General features: G+C 46.8%; 1 protein-coding gene across 1 annotated transcript in view; it reads left to right on the top strand.

Annotated features, from left to right (window-relative positions):
• The first annotated feature begins 12,558 nt into the window (after window positions 1–12,558).
• Window positions 12,559–19,289, top strand: part of SLC22A23 (solute carrier family 22 member 23) — a 118,903-nt gene continuing 112,172 nt past the window's right edge. Inside the window, 2 exon segments of the mRNA XM_049823956.1 lie at window positions 12,559–13,053; window positions 13,055–13,510. Coding sequence (XP_049679913.1) covers window positions 12,964–13,053; window positions 13,055–13,510 — 546 coding nt within the window. The 5' untranslated portion in view covers window positions 12,559–12,963.

Genomic DNA, 19,289 nt, shown 5'->3' with positions numbered 1-19,289 from the left:
CAGAAAAAGCTTTTTACATTGCTTCTGTTCCTACTTTGGGGGGGGGGGGGGGGGGCGGGGGGAAATGCTTGAGACAAATTCTGGAGGTGTTGGGCTTTTGCATTTCTCCACAAAACAGATGAGATTCTTCAAAGTGAACAAAGAAAGTCAGTGATACATCAAGTTTTCTGTATTCCAGGCAGAAGAAGGAAAATGGTAAAGTCCTGATGGAAATATTAACCACTATACTTTATCTTAAAAAAAACCAACAAACTTGCACTGCCATTATGCTGCACAAGGTGAAAATACATCCTTAAGTAGAGATGTAGACTAGAAACTGTTCAGCTGCTTTGTGTGCAAGCAGACTATGACCCTGGTGTTTCAAAGAGTCACAACAAATACTCAACGTCATTTGTTTAAAATGAGATAATGGAAATCATGGCTCTTAAAACCACAAGGGAATTTTCAAAAAAAAAAAAAGAGAGAGAGAAAAAAAAAAAGAAAGGACTAAACTGTGGTGGGCAAAATTACAGCACTTTCTAATAAAGTACAAGTGGTTCTGTGCCTGCTGTATGTGGGTAACAGCATGAATGCTCCTGGAGCATTCACTGGATTATAGAAGGTGGTTACAGGATCTGTATTATTCCTGCTAAAGCTAAGACTTACCAATTATTGAGAATAATATTATGATGCAGCTTCTGAAACAGCAAACTGCAGCTGACTGCAGTCAGGCTGTTAGAGAAGGCTGTAAGCTGGAAACTTGACACACAAACTGTTGCAGAAAGTATTTACCCAGGGGATGCTCTTGAAAACATTGATAAAATCTGAAAACAGAACTGAATTAAATGTTTAAAGGAGAGGCTACACTTTGGGACGTGAAATGCAAAGTGTTACACAGCTTGTTCCCCTCTACCCAGCCTGCCAGCAACAAAGCAGTTCACTTTCCAAAATCTTTGTTGCACTATACTTGATGTGGGAGGTTGAAGGAGGTTCAGAAGTTCAGTAATGACACTAAAATGTACAGTCAAATAGGTGATGCAGTCCCTACACCCCCATCCCAGAAGAGCTTAAATTTCCCTGTGATATTGGACTGGATTTAAAAAGGAAGTTGCAAGCACTGTGGACTTCATCAAAACTGTCAGAAACCCTGCAAGGAATAGATGTGTTAATAAAATAAAGTGAATCACTTGTTCGCCTCAGTGGTCTGATGGATTGAATCCACCAGAAGAGTGTGAATCTGGGGGCACTCAGAATTTCCTTCCCTCTGAGGAACTGGAAATGTCCCAGGAAAATGCATATAGAACAAGAGAATGCAAATACACAAACTTTACAGGCTAGATGTCTAAATTCACCTCCTCCCAGAGGTAATGTGTAACATACAGTATCCAATCAAAATCCAATCAGAGGCTCTTCAAAGCTATTTTAAAACTCGAGAACGTCACACCACCAATTACACTGGCAATGCAAGATATGCTACAGATGTATGGGTTGGATTTCAACCCCGCGCAACTGGTGACTCAGTTTTGCCTGTTGCAAGCCGGCTATCAATTTGCAGAAGGTCATTGAGGTCCACTCCAAAATATTTTTTGTTCAGCCAAACCAAATGCTGACTGTTTTGCAGAAAGGTGAAGCTGACACTAATGTTTTCCATGATAGTAGCAGCCAGCCCTAAAAATGGGAGGAATATATAGATGCCTAGTATCAGACACAGCTCAGGAGTCTGCACCTCATGCAATGAAAAGAAAAAGTCTGATTTAAAGCTCACAGGAGTTTTAGATAAATTCACTTAAAGGAAATAGCAGCCTCTGAACTTTGTCTGACTTGGACTCTGTTACTCTATTTCTATTTGTGTTTTTAAAAGAAGTAATTATTAGCTTTGTACCATTCCTACTTTGTCCACTTCTAATAAAGTGAGGAAAAGAAACTTTATCCTAAACTTTACAACTTACTAGCTGTAATCTTCTTCCTTTTTTAATATAGGCTAATGCTCATTAAGCACTGCACTGATTTGCTCTGAGGTCTTGGAGCAGTGGGTAGGATGCTTCATTCCCAGCAAAGTGAACAACACAGTTTGCATCCATGTTCACTAACTGGAAAAAGGTTTGTCCTCAAATCTGAAAATACTGGAAGGATGGATTTAAGTATCTAAGAAGAAAACTTTAAAATAACACTCCGGGAGCATTTTCCCATAGCAACATGCTTTTAAAAATAATTGAGAGAGGTTAACAAAGAATTGCTGCGTAACTATACAAATACATCTTCATCTCTTTCCACTGGGTTCTTAATCACAAAAGTGTGTTGCAAAGGAGAAGCTGATCTGGGCACCAGTCAGTCATCTGCTCCAGGTAAGCTTATGAAAATAAGCAGGAGCTAGTGAAGTGCCTAGTCAGAATAACTGTTTGACACTGAATGAGAAGATCACGAATAGGTCAACACCACTGTGAAACTAGCCTAACAATCTCCCCCCTGCCTAAAGCCCAGGAGTAGTATTAAAGCTAATAACCATAGAGAGCCTTTTGTCAAAATTCAAATGGCCAGGAACACTTGATCCCTATGGAAAGGAACCAGAGATAAGAAATGTCCTGCCTCAGAGAGCTGGCAGGACAGCTAAGCTGCACGACACAGGAGGCTTTCACCAAGGTAGGTTTTGGCTCGCTGCCTATCTCATTCCAAACAACCTCGAAACTGGTGGAAGCCTTTGATGTTATCCCATGACACGGTCACAAGTGTGAACAATTTACATCTGCAGTCACCAGTACAGACTTCTTTATTTTTTAAATGCGAGCTGCTTTAAATTCATTGCCCGGTTGATGTCTTCCTAAGGAAGATGGCTGAACTTCTGGCAGATCTGAAAAGAACCTTTGCTTGAAAAGAAACGCAGGTTTGCCAGCAAAAACCAGCCTCCTCCTTGCCGATTGAGGCCATCGGTATTGCCTGTTCGGCCGGGTGACCGTCCATGGATCAGCTAAGTGGGTAGGGGGAAGCAGGGAAAGGCCACAGCAAAAGCTGCTCATCAATGATCCTCTGTTCTTTTATATCTTCATCACAACCGGAAGCCTTGTATGGATTAAAGTCTTAATTTCCCTTTCCCCCGTCATTCTATACCAGGTTTGCTTCTTTACAACGTTGTTTACAATTTGCTGTTTTCTTCTTTTTTAAAGCCAAGCCTCCCCAAGCCAGGTGTTTCTTCCCAGCTGACTCCCCCCTTGTAGCATTTCTTCTCGATCCAGGTGTAGCCTCTCATTCTCTGGCTGCTGGTGGCAGCTTTTCCCTCCTAGCAGAATGTTTCTAACAGGTGTCTCCAGCTGCAGAAGAACTTGAGTTTTCTGACTGTCTTCTGTATTTTCAGATTCCTCAGCTGCAGCATCCTCACTGGGCAGCAGAGGGAAGAAAGGCTGGGGCAAGTCTGCGGCGGGGCATTTGGTGCAGAGTATTTGGTACAGCTGATGCCTCTCGGGTACGCTGGGTGTGTGCTGAGCAAACATCCTGGTGAGCTGCATGTGCTGGCCAAACCCTACTGATCCAGAGCAAAACTAGCTGTAATTTCGCCCTTCACTTGAGATGCAGCAGGTCCTGGGGCTCTAGTGGTGTAAAATACAGAGCCCTTTGGGCGAACGAAGGGACCCACCTCTCTCCTTTTTTCTCTCTTTTTTTAAATTTCAGAAGTCCGTGGACTCCTTGATTTTAGGCTGCATAAGTTCAGGCCAAAAAAACATTATGAAAGAAGTGCTTGGTATTTCCAGGGTAGAGGCTAACAGCTCAAGACAACATTACCAGCGTGCTGGAAAGGGAGTTTTGACCTTTGTGGGGTTAAGGTATAAATTGGTGGTTGCACCTGGAAAGACAAAGTCTGCTGGGCTGATTGCACTGCAGAGCTGTATTTGTACGAGCTGACCTAGGTTCCAGGTAACTACGAATGATTTAACTCTAGCAGAGCATTCCTCTTATCTTCCGAATCTTCAAACGTTGATAGAAAATACAACAAAAATATTAAACCTTGTGTTATGATTTTTTTCCCCAATCTCTTTCTTTCCCTTTTGTTCTTCAGGCCATTATTTTGTTTCATAACAATTTTCTTGAGCAAAATCAACACGCTCTTTCTCCAACTTGAACTAATTAATGCTATTATTTCCCTCTTAAACTACATGTGCATGCTCCTGCTTGGTTTGTATGCAGAGAATAGAGAATATGTTCTTGTCCTTGCAATTTTTGAAAGGATTTATTCAGGAGAACCATGAGCTGAGCTGTGAGCCATTGGTGCAGGTGGCCCCTGTGAATGGGCAGTGGGAGAGTATCCAGGGCTGCACTTGTGCAGATCACATTTAGCAAGGTCTGTGCAGGGTATCCCAGTAATTCCTGTCTGTGATATAGAACAGAATAGTTTAGTTTAGTTTAATTGGAAGCGACCTACAATGATCATCTAGTCCAGCTGCAAGCAGGACTTGCAGGGTGCAAGCAGCAGTGAGTGCCAGGTAACGTGTAAATAGATGGATGTATATACGTCAACAACACGTGGCTACATGACATGGTTTAATTAAGACTTTGCCCCTTCCCACCCTTTCCACAAATAACATCCAATTTGGGCCTGCTGAAGGATAGAAGATGCTCAAGTCTTGCTGCTGTACCTTGGAGCTTGCTCCCAGCCCATGTAAGCACAGACTCATGGCAAAACCGTTGGGACGCTCGGTGAGTCTGAGCTTGCATATACAATATAGAAGCAGGCACGGAAAGAAACACTCCCCATCGAGCATGCCTCTTATCCAGGTGTAAAGAAAAAACCATATCAAAGGGAAATATTTCATGTGCAAATAGGGTTCTTGATTATAGGTTCCATTTTTATTAAATATTCCAGTTAGGTCCTGCCAGATTGGAACTTGGTGATTCATCCATTTGAGGCAATTAGACTTTGAGTTGCCATCCTTGCATTTGTTTGGTTACTTTCTGCAGCATGTACACGTGCTTGCAGTTAATCTGCGTGTAAGGTGTAATTTATCTGTCTGAAGACTGCACCGTGAGTCACTGAGTTCCCTCAGGGTGTCCTGATTCCTTTCCTCTGATAATCCTTAAGGAATATCCTCAGTGCTGCTTGGTTTTTGCTTTCCCTTTAGAAACTGAGTTACACAGTAAATGTGACATTAAGCATCTGCATGTAGCAGGTTGAGATTCCCATTACAGGTGAAAATGCACCCATCTCGCTCCTGAACTAAATATTACTATTCCAGTCTCAGTATTTCTGTTAAGAATCTGTCAGCAGCCTTAGAGGAAGATGCAGAAAATATATACATATATTTGCACTAAGTGATTTTTCGACATCAAATGTTTGGCTACCATCTTATGACCAGGGGAACGTAAAATGAATGCTGTTAGAGACTGGTCTTTTGAAGCAGGAATCTGGCTCAAAGCCTGTTTAATTTAATTTAATTGTTCATTTAATTTATTTAATTCTAGTATTTGAAGATCTGTTTAAAATAAAAAAGCCACTGGACTGACTTAATTCCTACTTGATTTCACTACATTCCATCAAGGCATTCAAACAATCTGTGTCTAAAAATTATGCACACTGTAGAACTTGTTTTGTGTAAGCACTCATTAGCTTTTTGCATTGTTTTAATGTATACACACAAAGAAAAAGCCCTACATTAAAACACCACAAAGAATGCAAAATTAAGCACTTGAAAGTCAGAAATTACACAAGGTAAAGTAGCTTGTGTAAATCTAATTTGGCTTCTCTGTGTGTTCACATAATGTCTCTGTATTATATATACATACATATATATAAAGTGTATAATATTTGTGTGCGTACAGTAAGAAAAGCCTTTCATTACATGACTACCTACTGTTTTTTTCCACGGAGTGCTTGCTTGATTCAGTGAACAGGATAGACCTGCTTCACATGTGGGTCACCTTACTGTGAAGAAGGCTGTTCCCTATACAACACTACCTTGTTAATTGTAGAGGTAGGTGAATCACAAATGAGGTGGGAGACTGGAAGAAATGTTAAGGGGTGTCACTTCTTCTCCAGAGAATTAAATTCATAACTTAGAAAGTCAACTGGCCGGCTGCTGACATGTATAGAGGTATCTGAGCGAGCTCCTGAACTCCCCTCAAGGAAAATTGTCAGGACAAGCCTAACAATTTAAGTTGCTGGTCTGAGTGAACTTCACTGATTTACCCTTCTGTAAAGTAGGGGGTGCATGCAGTAACTGCTCTGCAGGCAGATTGGAAGGGGAACTAATTCCTGGCTAGGAAATGGTCACAATCAGTTGGTGGAGGTAAATTCTTCTGGTGGCACAGCTGTGTCCAAAAGATAACATCTGTTCACAACCTGGACCAATCTAGGGTAGAACTAGCTTGGGTTTATCTTTCTTACCATACAGTTGCTAAGAGTCTACATCAGTACCATTGTCTTCATTAACTGAACTTATAACTTCATTTAAAAAAAAAAAAAGGTAGTGTGACAAGTTTATTTTCCTTAAATCCAGGTTAGCTGGCTCCAATTATCTTACCCACCTTTATTAATCCAGTGCTGCATCAGCTGCTCCATCATTTTGCACACGAGTGATGTCAGGTTTCTGTCTCTTCCTCAAAGCACCATATGATGTTATTCCAGTTGCATTTGTCTCATTATGTGAGTGCATGCCTTGAGACTCTGGAATCTGATTTACAAAAGCACTGCACATTCACAGTTGGCAACAGGAGCTGTGCTTTGAAAATACAAAATGCCGCACCATGCTCAAGAATGCTAAACTGCTGGGAGCTGCAAGTGCCCAAAATTTCACATTTTCACCTTAACCTATCTGCCTCCGAGTTTCCCAATACGAAAATAAGGTAACAAACCTTCCCCTTATGCAGACACTTTGAAAATAAATGCATTAATATTTGTGAAACACTTGGATACTTCATAGGGGATAATTACAAAAAATCCCATGAGGACATTAATCATTAGTTCTTGAAAGCAGGGTTTGAAGATAGTGCATTAAATAAGTCATGGGGCTCCATACTGAACAAGGAAAAAAACCAAAATATTGAATTGCTTCTCATTAAGACCCAGGTTCTCAAAGGTATTTTAAGTGTCTAAATTCTGCTGAGAGTCAGGTCTTCCTAAGTCATCATCTGTTTTTTTTCCTTTTTATTTTTATTTATTTACTGAATAAGACAGAAGATCTGCAAGAAAAATTGTACATAATCCTGTAATTATAGGTTGCATCATAATGCACTGTTAATTAAAGGTTGCATCAGAATGCATGTGCACAAGATTTGGGGCACAAATTAACATTGCCCAAGCAATCTTAGTTACAGCATTTACCCACGTCAGATTGGTTGACTTTGCAACATCTATGATCTTTTCTAATAATTAGTATACAAATAATTTTCTCTGGTTTTAGGGTAATAAACGAAGCCAACCGCATTCCGCATCACGCTCACATCCCTAGCTGATGGGGGATGGGAACCCTTCCCCTGCTGCATCCCTCCCCATATGGGGTACAGGCCTCTGCCTGTAGAGTAAATTACACAAGTAATAGATAGTCATCTTCTATTCGAATCAGCATCAGGAAGGGACAGAACAGTTTGCCAGTGAGTTTCACTAATGTTTCCTGACATCGGAAGAATGGTGAAAGTCAGGTGGTTTTTGGTTCAATCGGGATCGAAGGAGAGCACGTTGAAATAAGTACAGGCTTTTCTGCCTATTCCCCAAATGGCTTAGCCCCTTTTACCATTTTCAACTCATTCCTCTCTCTTTCTGTTTATCTTGCCTCACAGCCAGCTCTCACAGTACTCCCCTGGCCCTCCTGAGCTGAAAAATCCCCTACGGCATCTGGATAAAGCCCCGCACATCCTGATCTGACCCCATAGCTGATCCTGCTTCGAGAGGAGGTGGGACTAGAGACCTCCTGATCCCTTCCAACTTGAATTACCGTGTGATCTTATGAGGACATCATGCTTTTCTCCATTATATAAATAGTCTGCATTCCAATAGGTGATTTTATTGATCAATCTTTGTACCAAGTTGCTTTGCTTTATTGCACTGTCATAATTTCACCTCTACAGTACAGGATTCCTTTAGACAAAAAAGGCAACCAAGCATACATCCCATTAAACAATAAAATACAGCTACGGTTGTTGTTACGTGGAATGAGGTTTTTGCAAATTCCACATAAAACAGGAATTTATGCCAGGAGCTCTTCAAAGTACTGTGGCTGGCCTTCCAAGAATCTGGAAATGCTAATGCTAAGGCAGCTTGATTATTTTTTTTTCCCCTCCTCTCTGTAAACATGATGATATTTCTCTGGGGCCTGGCTTCAAATCCTCGGAGCCGTGGCAGGGTGCCGACAGACAGGGTGCTCGTTCTGCAGCGGAACAAAGTTCACTGATTTCCACCTCTATCGTGTTGTCCCAGCTCTGAAGCCGCTGGCTCTGCCTTACGGCAGGGATCAAACCGCTCCTGTCAGAGGAGACCAAAGCCATCTTTTCTGCTCCTCCTCTCCAAACTGTTGAGGACCTAGATTATAACAGTATGCAATTTCCTTAATATAAGTCGGCGCATGTGGAAAAAATAAGCCAAAAGACATTGATTCATTCTCTTTATGAATGCAACTTATCTTTTAAATGTTATCTTTTGGTCTTCTAGCAGAGGCACCCCAAAGATCCTATGTCTTCTCTCTGAGGTCAAGGAGGCACTGTTGGAGAAACCGTGCTTGATCATGAAACGTAGCGTCTTGTGACGCCTTGCACAGGAGAGAAAAGCTTGCCTCTGTAATCTTAACTTCAGCATTTACTCATGTGTAGACTCCACCATGCAGCTGGAATATTCCTTTCAAGTCTTTCTCATTTCCTCATTCAAACCAAAACCAATTTTCACAAGAATATGTAAAGGCATTTCTGTTATTTGAAAGATATTTTTCCATGAAGTTTTGCTTCAGTAGTGCTTCTTTCATCAAAAATTTATTTCTTAACTCCTCGAAATGTATTTTCTTTCCTTTTTTGTCCTCAACCTTCTTGCACTCAGAAACAGTCTCGCGAGGATTAGTTTCAAGGGTGGGAGAACTTCTACTATGTAAAAACGCATAACTCTCAGGAATATGCTACCTCTGAAATTTTTCAGCTCCAAACAAAATCTCAGGATGTAGGCGCAGCCCAGAAGAGGCGTTTGGGATGAAAATGTTTCATCAGCTTGAGTAAGGATTGTCACCTCTCATTATGGGCTTTTCATTGTACTGTCTGACTTTATCCTCTTTCTACAGATCTACTCATTCACAGTATACCTACTTCGTTCTCTAAGGGGTCTTCTTTTCCCTCCCATCTCTTCCCAGTTTTCAATTCTTTCCTTTCTTCCAGTCAAATTTTTCTTTCTTTCTTCAAAACTCCAGCTTAAGACCTCCATTCCCAAAGTCCTCTTCCCCTCTCCATTTCTCCCTGTCAACCCCAGGCCATGCCGAGGCCTTCTCCCCTTTGTGGTAGCTGGGAGTTTCTAGAAGACCTGTCCCAAGTGATCCCATCCCAGAAGAAATCTAGGAAGGGTAGGAAGCAGCCGATCGGGCTAAATCGTGAGCTCATGAAAAGGAAGCACAGAGAAAGTAGACCAGGTTTCCACGGGGTATGCGCAGAAGTACCGCCTAGCAAGAGCAGACGGAGACAAACACGAAAGAGCCAATACAACAAATAAAACTTAACTGGCAAGAGCATCGCAAGTAACAAGAAATCGTTCGGTAAGTACATCAGTGGTAAGAGGAAGTCAAAAGCAAGTGGATTACTCATCAGAGGGAGAAAGCTATCGACTGATGCCGAGAAGGCTCAGAGTGCCTCAGGCCTTTTTTGCACCAGACTTGGCCAAAAGAGATCATTTGTGATCGGGTGATCGATGTAATACATATTAACGACAAGGGAATAAGGTTTCAGCCCAGACTGGCACAGCACCAGTTACCAGAGTACTTGGCTAACTTAGAGGTGTTCAAACCAACAGGCTGGCTGGTCTTCACGTCAGGGAACTGAAGGAGGTGGCTCAACCACCATTGGAAACACTAGTGTTCATCTCTGAGAGCTCAGGGAAGACAGCCAGGGATCCTGCTGATAGAAAAAAAGGCAAAACTGGCGCCTATCTTTAAAAAGGGCACTTTAAAATAAATAAATATATAAATAGACCAGCCAGACAATTTTTTCCCCAGAAACCACCTAGTACAAATAGACACATTATTTGTAAACAGATAGAAGGAAACAAAGAGATAAGCAGCTATTAACATGGACTTGTCAACAAGAAATTGGGACAAGCTGGCCGAATTTCCTTTGGCCATAGAGGAACAGATCATGAAAGGATGAAGGACTGCAATCATCTGTGCCTTGGTTAGGCTCTGCACATTCATTCAAAAATGAGGGCGTTCAGTTTATGTGAAAAAGTCGGGCAGTGGGTACAAAACTGTGGAAACAGCGGTTGTCAGCGGTCTACTGGCAAACAGGTGGATTGTAGACGCAATTCCAAAGGGGTCTGTCCTGGGGTGTTTCCTTAGCGGCCTTCAGAGATGGCATTAACCAGGGAGTGACTCCAAGTACATTAGAGGCTGAAATAAGAATTCAAAATAATCCTGAGAAATTGCTTGGAAAGCACAGAACACGAGTGAAAAGCAACAAGAAGAGTTGGTTTTGCAGGCGGGGTTAACCCCCTGCACACAGAGAGGCTGGGGCACTGCTCAGCGCATGTTGCAGGCAGCAGCTGAAGGGAAACCAGAGGAGAGGTGGGGCAACGTAGCCGAGGGGAAGTGGACAAATTGCAGCTGGTTGTCATAAAAAAACCACGGCGCGGGGACGTGGCAAGAGCCACCAGATGTGAAAGGGCTCTGCAACACAGGAAGAGAAAGAGGAGACTTCCCTGGGCAGGGAGCTCCAGGTTCACTTTTTCCGCAAGGAATATTCCCATCGGAGAGGAGGATGAAGTGTTGGCTGGGGAGGCTGCAGGGCCGCCGGGGTACTGGGGATCCCTCGGAGAGGACCGAGGGCTGAAGCCCTGCAAAAGAGATCCGGAGCCACCAGTAGATGGGAAACCTTTTTGGCGTCCTATGTAAGAAAAGCAGCCAAGGAGGGAGGGGGAAGATGTGAGGAGTTGATGGTATACAGTAACTCGCTTGCAGAGACCGGGTCAAGTAAATGAAAATCCACCGACAACTTGCTCTTCCATTTATATTCGGTAATGATGCCGGTCCTCTTCTAATGCACACAAGCATTTTCTGCTCACTAGCCATGTTCGTGTGTACAAGCATATATTGATCTGTTGTCTCTCTTTCCCTTCTTCCAAAGGCAAAAATAACCGCACAGTTCAGTAATGCACGGGCTATGCTCCACGATGAAAATAGTCTGAGGCACTTGCACGCTGAAGTAAATTTAGCTTAACATAAAAATAACCTTCACGAATTTGAACTGCCTATTTTACAATTAATTTTACCATTCATGTCAGCCGTTAACGCGATTATCATTTTTTTTAAGCGTGTACTAATTTGACAGCCTGGCCGAAGCGAGGCAGGTACGTCTCCTCCCACCGCTCTAGGTCTCGGAAACGTCCCCCTCGACTTCGGGGTCTTCCCCGCGGGTCCGTCCCCGCTCCAGCCTGCCCTCCCCAGCCGCCCCTGCCGCTCCTGCCACTCGGCTTCCCCGGTGCGGTGCTCCTCCGGCCCGGCCCAGCCGCAGCCGCACTGCATTATTAAAGGGATGCCCCGTCAATAATTGATACGGAACGAACAGCGCGCCGTAGAGCCGCGGCACCTCCTTCCCCGGCCCTCGCCCTCGCCCTGCCCGCCCCACGACCGCGCTCATACCTGCCCCGGCGCGGCGGAGCGCGGCGCGGCCGCGGGGCGGCGCGGAGCCCACGCGGGGGCGGCGCGGAGCCCACGCGGGGCCGCCCCGCCGCCCTCCCCTCCCCGCCCCGCGGCGCCGTCGTCCCGCCCCCGGCGGCGGCGGCGGGTCCCTGCAGGGGGGCCGGGCCGGGCCGGGCCGGCGGCGCGGCGGGAGCAGGTGCGGCCGCCCGGCACCGCGGGGGGCGGAGCGGGGGGCGGCGGCGGCGGGGCCGGGCCGGCAGGTGGGGGCTGCCGGGAGGCGGAGGGCGAGGAGCCGGGCGGGCTTGCCCGCCCCTGGAGGTGCGGCCGGCGGCACGGCTCGGCTCGGCTCGGCTCGGCGAGCGGGGCTGTCGCGGGAGGCGCACGGCGGCGGCGGTCCCCGCAGCCCGGGCCGCGGAGGGGCCCCTTGCTGCGGAGCCAGATGTGCGGGACGGGGGGCTGCGAGGGGTCGGCGGGGGGGTGCCGGGGGCTGCCGCCGCCGCTGCTGCCGCGGCCGGGGGGGGACCCTTAGCCGTGCGGGAAGCGGGGAAGCCGCGTCGGGAGCTGTTATTTTGTTCTCCTCCTCCCTTCGCCTTCCCTCTCCTCCCTCCTCCTCCTCCTCGCCAAAACCGGGAGAGGAGGCGTGTTCCTAGAGCCTTGCTGCACCGGTTTTGCTTGGTTTGTTGTTGCAGGGTTTGGTTCGCAGGGTGGTTTGTTTTTTCTTTCCCCCCCCCCCCCCTTCTTCTCTTCCTTCCCCCCCCCCCCCCCCCTTCTCCCTCCCTCTCCTTTGGCCCATTGCATGCTCGGATCCGGCTGGATCCTTCTTTTTCTTTTCGGCGGTGCCTCTCGGCGGGGGGAAGGGAGAGCTGGGATGAGTGCAGCTTGACGCACAGGCGAGGGGAGGGGGGGCACCGCCGGCAGCTGCAGCGGTTCGTGGCCGCAGGGTGCGGGTGAGGAAGGGAGCGAGCGAGGGGGCTCGCTCGGTGCCTCCCCCTTTCTTCGCCCCTCTCCTTCCTCGCCTCCCCCATCCCTCTCCTGCCGGCTCCGGCCGGGAGCGTGTGTGCGGTATATTACGTCGCAAGGTGTGTGTGTGTGTGTGCGTGGAGGAGAGGCAGGGAAGGACTCGCGAGGGAGCCGGGGCTGCCCCAGCCCCCCCTTATGTGAGCCCCCCCCCCCGGGCGGCCGGATGGCGATAGACCGGCGCCGCGAAGCGGGCGGCGGGGGCCGGCCGCTGCCGGAGGAGAACGGCTCGGTGCCGGGAGCCGTGGGGGGGGGGACCCGCCGCCGCCGCCGCCGCCGCCGCTCCCCCCGGGCCGCCCCCCGCCAACGTCGCCGGGGCCGAGATCCAGGCGGTGCCGGTGCCGCCGCCCGCCGCCTGCAGCCCGCTGCTCCTCGACTACGACGGCTCGGTCCTGCCCTTCCTCGGGGGGCTGGGCGGCGGGTACCAGCGGACCCTGGTGCTGCTCACCTGGGTGCCGGCCCTCTTCATCGGCTTCAGCAAGTTCTCGGACTCCTTCCTCCTGGACCAGCCCGACTTCTGGTGCCGGGAGGCGGACGGGCAGGGCAACTGGAGCGGGTCCCTGGCGCCGAGCCACGCCAACCACAGCGGCAACGGCAGCATCTTCCCCCCGCCGGGGCTGCCCACCCCCGCGGGGGGCAACGCCAGCGAGTGCGACTGCCACGAGTGGCACTACCGCATCAGAGCCGGCCTCGTCCAAAACGTCGTGAGCAAGGTGAGAAAGGCGCCTTCCCTCGGCACCCCCGTCCAGCCCTCACGGATCCCCCCTCGGCCCGACCCCGGCCCCGCTCGGCACCCGCTCTTCCCAAGACAAGGGGAGCAGCTGGACGCGCGGATCTGTCCCTGCCTGGGCCGCTCAGGTGCCCCGCGAGTTACCTTCCCACCAGGAGTAAGTCCCGCACCCCCGTAATCCTTTCCCTCCCTGGGCGTCCGTCCTGCGGGTTCGCACCTGGGTGCCGGTTGCGGCACTGAGCCGCAAAGTTATCATCTCCTGAAATGGGATCCTTGGCGGCTTTTTGGGATCCCGGGAGCCGCAGCTGTCCCGCCGTCTTGGGACGCGGGTGTCTGTGGGGAAGACGCTGCAGGCGAGCGTCGCCGGCTAGCGCGGGGAAGGGGTTGTGGAGAAGGCTCTAGTTGCGATATCGCTCATCTTTGTGTAAGTATGCGAAAGCAGCCGTACAAACCAAACCCCAGGTTGATTGCTGCGGAAGCTGGTGAGGTGGTCGCTGTTGGGAGGAAAACGAGGCAAAGTTCTCCGAATTCTTCTTGTTTTGTACTTATTCCCTTGATAACTGTTTCGGTAGAGCCATAGAAGAAGAAACGTCTCACGCAAGTTGTTGTACTCCAGAGGCAGAAAGTACGTGCTGCTGTTTTGTGTTTCCTAATGGAATGGCTAAGGTGGAAAATTTCTAGTGAGGAGGGCTGCGCCGCTTTCTGCTCTTGCTTCATATTTGCTGAGCAGCGTGTGCAGAAAGAAACGCCTCGCCTTTTCACCTGAAAGCTTTTGCTTTTTTGTAGTACCAGCCCTGCAAAAGCCCTGCCGGCTGTGGATGGGCCTCGTTGGTATTAACAGGCAACTGGAAGCTCTTGGAAAAGTAAAATGAAACTGTTACACCAGGAAAGTAGTTTCCTTAATCTCAGGACACCCCCTCCCCCCCCAAGATCAGCAAAAATTACTTCCTGCCTGAGGGCAGTGTTTTGGATTAACTGTGCTTATCTAGTTGGGAGAAAGAAATGCAGCAATAATCAGACGACCGGCATGATTATTCTTTGGTCAGCTGGCACGCGTTCGTATGTAATCATTGAAAATAATTTCAGGTTTTCTTTGTGTCCCTTGAAGGCGTGTGCAACAGGGAAAAAGCAGGTAAAGCAAATCCCTCAAAACCTTGAACCCAGAATGGATTTTTAAAAAAAAAAAAAAAAAAAGTAACCCAGCTACCTTTCTTTCATGAGAAAAACACAGGCACATGGTGGACTTGAATGGTTTGTGATGTAGAAGTACGTAATGAAATTTGACATTTAAGAGAGGCAGATTTTCTTCTGTTTATAACCAGAGACTGAGCTATTCATATGTTTTGGGTTTAACACTGATGCTTGAGTGTGGAAAAAAAAAAAAGAAAGATCTTGAAATATTTCTTTTTAGGGTGAGCTGTAAAATAAATAAATAAATAATTTTTTAAATGTTTGAACCTTTTGAAGGTCATCATCAAGCTGGCCACAAAAGGTCGAGGGAGAGTTAGTTTGCTGTCTTGCATGCTTCTTTAAAAAATAATAAAAAAAAGCGTTCTTTGGAAGAACTTGTGGTAAAGGGCAGATCAATTTTAAGGGATAAATAAACATCTGTGGTCCCTGCTGTCTTGTTTTCTATTAGAAAGAATAATAATCATCTTTTGAGACTATGGGTTTTTCCAGTGTGGAGTTTTTATTTTTGTTGTATGCTTGCTTCCAAAACTTGGCAGCTTTTACGCTTTGATTTGTAATCCCATGTAATTATAATTAGGGTGTTTTCTTGGGGTCAGGATTCCTCCTTAGTTTGTGCTTTTGTTTAGGGGGTTTCCTGGGTGGGTGTGCTGTCTGTTTTTATCCTAATGAACAAAGAGAGGAAAAACCCAGGCAGAACATCAGTGTAGCTTAATTCGGACTTCCTCTCTTATGACCCCCCAGGAGCTCTGATACTGTGGGAGCAGTTCTCCGAACTGCTGACTCCTCTTACGTGCATCCCACCGCCCTTTGTGAGAAAGAGCTGCCCTGGATGAATTCAGAAGACTGGATGTTCAGATCTCCCTTAAGTCCCCTCAGAAATACATTTGTTTCTGTAATGTATTATGCAATGTTCTCATCTTTCTAAACAGAGTCTTATTAAATCTTAGTCTAATATACGCTCATCTGTGTAGTAGCCAGGGGTTATATTGAAATGTCATAAAGAGAGCCAAAAGTATATTAATAAAAAATGCACTTTTGTTTGGCCAGTAAACCCCCTTGTTCTCATCTTCAACGGTCCAAGCTAATAGCTGCTGGATGCTCCATCATTGCTTTGTCTTCAGAAACGACGAAACGCTTGTGGTTATTTAGCACGAAGCATATTTCTTGTTCTGCGTTTTGTTGATGTACGTGCATGTGAGATGCTGCTGTCCCCCGTTCCCCAGGAGCAGATATCTGTCCTTAAACTGTGTTAAGTTTCACTGTCTCCATAGTCTCTCTCCTAACAGTACCTTTCATCAGACGTTGTCTCTCTGTCCCGGCTTTCTCGGGTCTCCCTTCCCCGGCGCCCATTTTCTCCCAGTCTGTGTCGTGCTTGGGATTGATGGAGTGGAGGTCTTGCCGTGTCCAGCCCCGCTTCCCTTTGAGTCTTTGCTGGAGCCGGGGGTGACCTGGCACCTTCCTTGAAGAGTGGCGTTGCCACACTAGGTGCTGCCATTATCCTGACCTCCTTGACTGAGTCACTGGGAACGGTGCTTTTTATAGTGCTGCCAGTCATTAGAACTGGAAATGGTAATAAAGGACGTACTGCTTATTATTTAACACTCTTGAAATACATACAGCAAAGAGGTCAGATGCATAATTTAACCCCAGGGATTCCAGTGGCCGTATTAAATCACCCAGCTGAGCTAATGTCCTGACCTGGTACATAAATCTTGGACTTCAACTTGCTTTGTACATAAATATCTTCCTTCAGGACAATTCACTTGTAAGGCTTTTTCACTGCTAAATGCTTCTTTGAGGATTTTCATCTATTCTTTATCACAACATCAGCGTTATCACACTGCTATAAACAGAGTGCATGTGTATTGTTTGAGAGATGTATCCTGAACTAGCCTTCAGGCAAAAGGCTAGTAAAAAAAAAAAAAAAAAAATATCTGTCTTTCAGACGGTCCATGTATCTTGCCACTGTCCAAAGGAGGGATGCTGAGAAATAATCTCCTTTTTTGCCCTGGGGAAACCCGAGGTCTCATTTTACCCATTTGCAAAGTGATGCTGCAGGTAAATTATCAGCATTAACGCAATAAACAACGTAATGACATCTAAACATACAGAGCCACGAAGCCTAGCAGGAAGTTGGAGTGTGTATTCAGCAGGGACTTTTCTAACCTTCTCGTTAACTTCTGTAGTGCCTGGGTCTTCTGACCATCTGCAAAGCCGGCCTCTAACCTTGGAGCAAAGTTTTCACAGAAGGATTGATGGGTATAGGTTTTTTCCCTCTGTTACTAGGATGACCTGTCCGCTGTGGTCGATTGCATTATGTGGTGGGGTTGTTTGTTGTTCTGAATGCCAATTTGTATAATGGACACCAAAAGCTGATAATGGGCAGGGATTGAGGCTTGATTAAATTGCAGCGGTTGATGGCACAGCATCCCTCTGTGTGCACCCGCAGCGTTCCAGATCCTTCCACCTCTTGGGGGTGGCGTAGAGGGAAGTGGTTTGTTGAAGGCTGCGTTTTAATCACCCAGAGCAATTATGTAATAATATTTCATGTCTAGTCACAAGGGAATTCCTGTTGTGGCTGCTTTTCTGCTCCAGATGCCTTGTTTTGCTGCAATGCTGTTCTCTTGGCTCTCAACTTCCCACTTGATTTGGGTTGAGTCATCATCTTTTCCAAGTAACATGCCATCGTTTTACCTATTTGCCACTGGTTCGATCCTTCTCGTGCCAATTTGGCTGAGCCTCTAGCAAATTGTCCCCTCCAAAAAAAGCAGAGCTTAACTAAGGAGAGCCAAATGGTCCAGGCACAGTGCTGCCATGCAGTGAGCGCTGGGCAGTGCTGTCTTGGTGTGAGCTTGGATCGGTTCAGGCTGTGATGAGATGCTCTTTGCTCCTGCAAGAGGAGATGTCTGTGCCCTACCAGCCTTTCTTTCCCTTGCTCTTATGGTAGTTCTGGCACTTTTCTGGATACACCTTCAGCTGACTCAGCTTGCTAATCTGGTAGAAAACTTTCTCTTTAAATAAATTTTTTTAAATTATCTTATTTTTCCTGGATTTTCTGCTGGGTTAATAAAGTGAAATGGCTCTGTGCAGTGACACATGCCGTAGACCGTGGTGTTGTCTCATAGGATTATTGCAGGTATCTGCAAGTAGCCAGAAATGGCACAACAAACAAATGTGTGCGATAATAGTGACGATAAATTTGGCACTGCTTGTGAGGTGATATTTGCTGGGGTAGGGGATAGGTATGCATTTCAAGTAGACTTTGAGAGTATAGTTGTTAATTAATTTGAAGAGATTGCTCTGACAAGGTCCTTCCCAAAATAAGAGCTGTGCCATCCTTACCTCCTCCTATTTGTGCCTGGAATCTCACTCATTTCTGTGTATCCTTCAGTTGGCTGGTCTCTGCAAAGAGACTTCAGAAATGCTGATGCTTCTCTTTTTTCCTGCAACTGCCAGGATTTGTCTTGTCAGGGTTGGTTCCTGGCTGACTGGCTTCTACCTGGTCCCAAATCAGTGAAAACCTCAAGTTATTGAACCCAGCGCGATAGTTGGGTCAGAAGTGGCAGGATTGAAGCTAGTATATCGCCCATGCCCGTGCTTCCCTTGCGCAGATTGAAGGGTGTGTAGGGACCTGCAAGGCAGATACTTGCAATGGGCAGAAAGACTGTGTTAAATTTCTTTCGGATGAGGTTTTGGAATGACTCTCTGTGCTCCTAACGGGTGCTGAAGGGGTCAACAAGTCCCTGTGGTCAGAGGTATCCAGAAATACTGGCAGACCAGAGCAAACTTTCACTACTATTTGGGAGAGATCCCAAACTTACCCCCCCCCCCCCCCTTCCCTCTGCAGGTTAGCTGATAAAGAGTTAGCGGTTGCTGGTCTGAGCGCTCGCAGACTTGAGAAATCTGCTTGTTGAAGAGGGAGCAGGGAGAGCTGGTGGCCTGTCCTGCTGGAGCTGCCCCGGGGCCTGCCCGGACACACTGAACGTGGTGATGGAGTTTCCTGGTTATCAGGGCGCTGGTGAACAACACCCTAAAACAACGGGGCGAGTTTCTGGCTGAGTGGCGTGAAGGAAAGGGATGGCTGCTTCGGGAACAGTTCCTGCAGTTTCCTGGTGGTGAAGGACTGTCCTCTGCCTGCCTGCAAACAGCAAATTACCTGATGTTTGAGATAACCACGTCTGATATCACCAGACTGCAAATACTTGTTTAGTGAGCCTAGATACTGGGCTTATTTATTTTGGGGGGGGTGTGGGGTGTGTGTGTGTGTGTTGTATGAGGCAATTGGTCTAGAAAACAGAGACTGTGTTAAGACCAATACTGACATCAGAACTCAGGTACTCTTAGGTTTTCTGTCTGGTATGGATTCTTTTTTCACTACAGAGAATGTACATAGAGTTAATATTTATTATCATCCTTAGATAAAGTGTCTCAGATACAGGAATCTGATTTCAGCCTACCGTAAATAGTTTGTAGCATGGGTAGAACTAGCAATGATCCTCGAGGAAGGTAATTCTGTATTGAAATGTCTTAAAGTCATTCTCAGCTTTCCAAGACTGGCTACTGAGCCTTCC

This window comes from Accipiter gentilis, chromosome 20 (assembly GCF_929443795.1).
Source record: "Accipiter gentilis chromosome 20, bAccGen1.1, whole genome shotgun sequence".
NCBI lineage: Eukaryota > Metazoa > Chordata > Aves > Accipitriformes > Accipitridae > Astur > Astur gentilis.
Note: the sequence above shows the minus strand (reverse complement) of the source record. Positions and strands in the feature narration are given on the sequence as shown.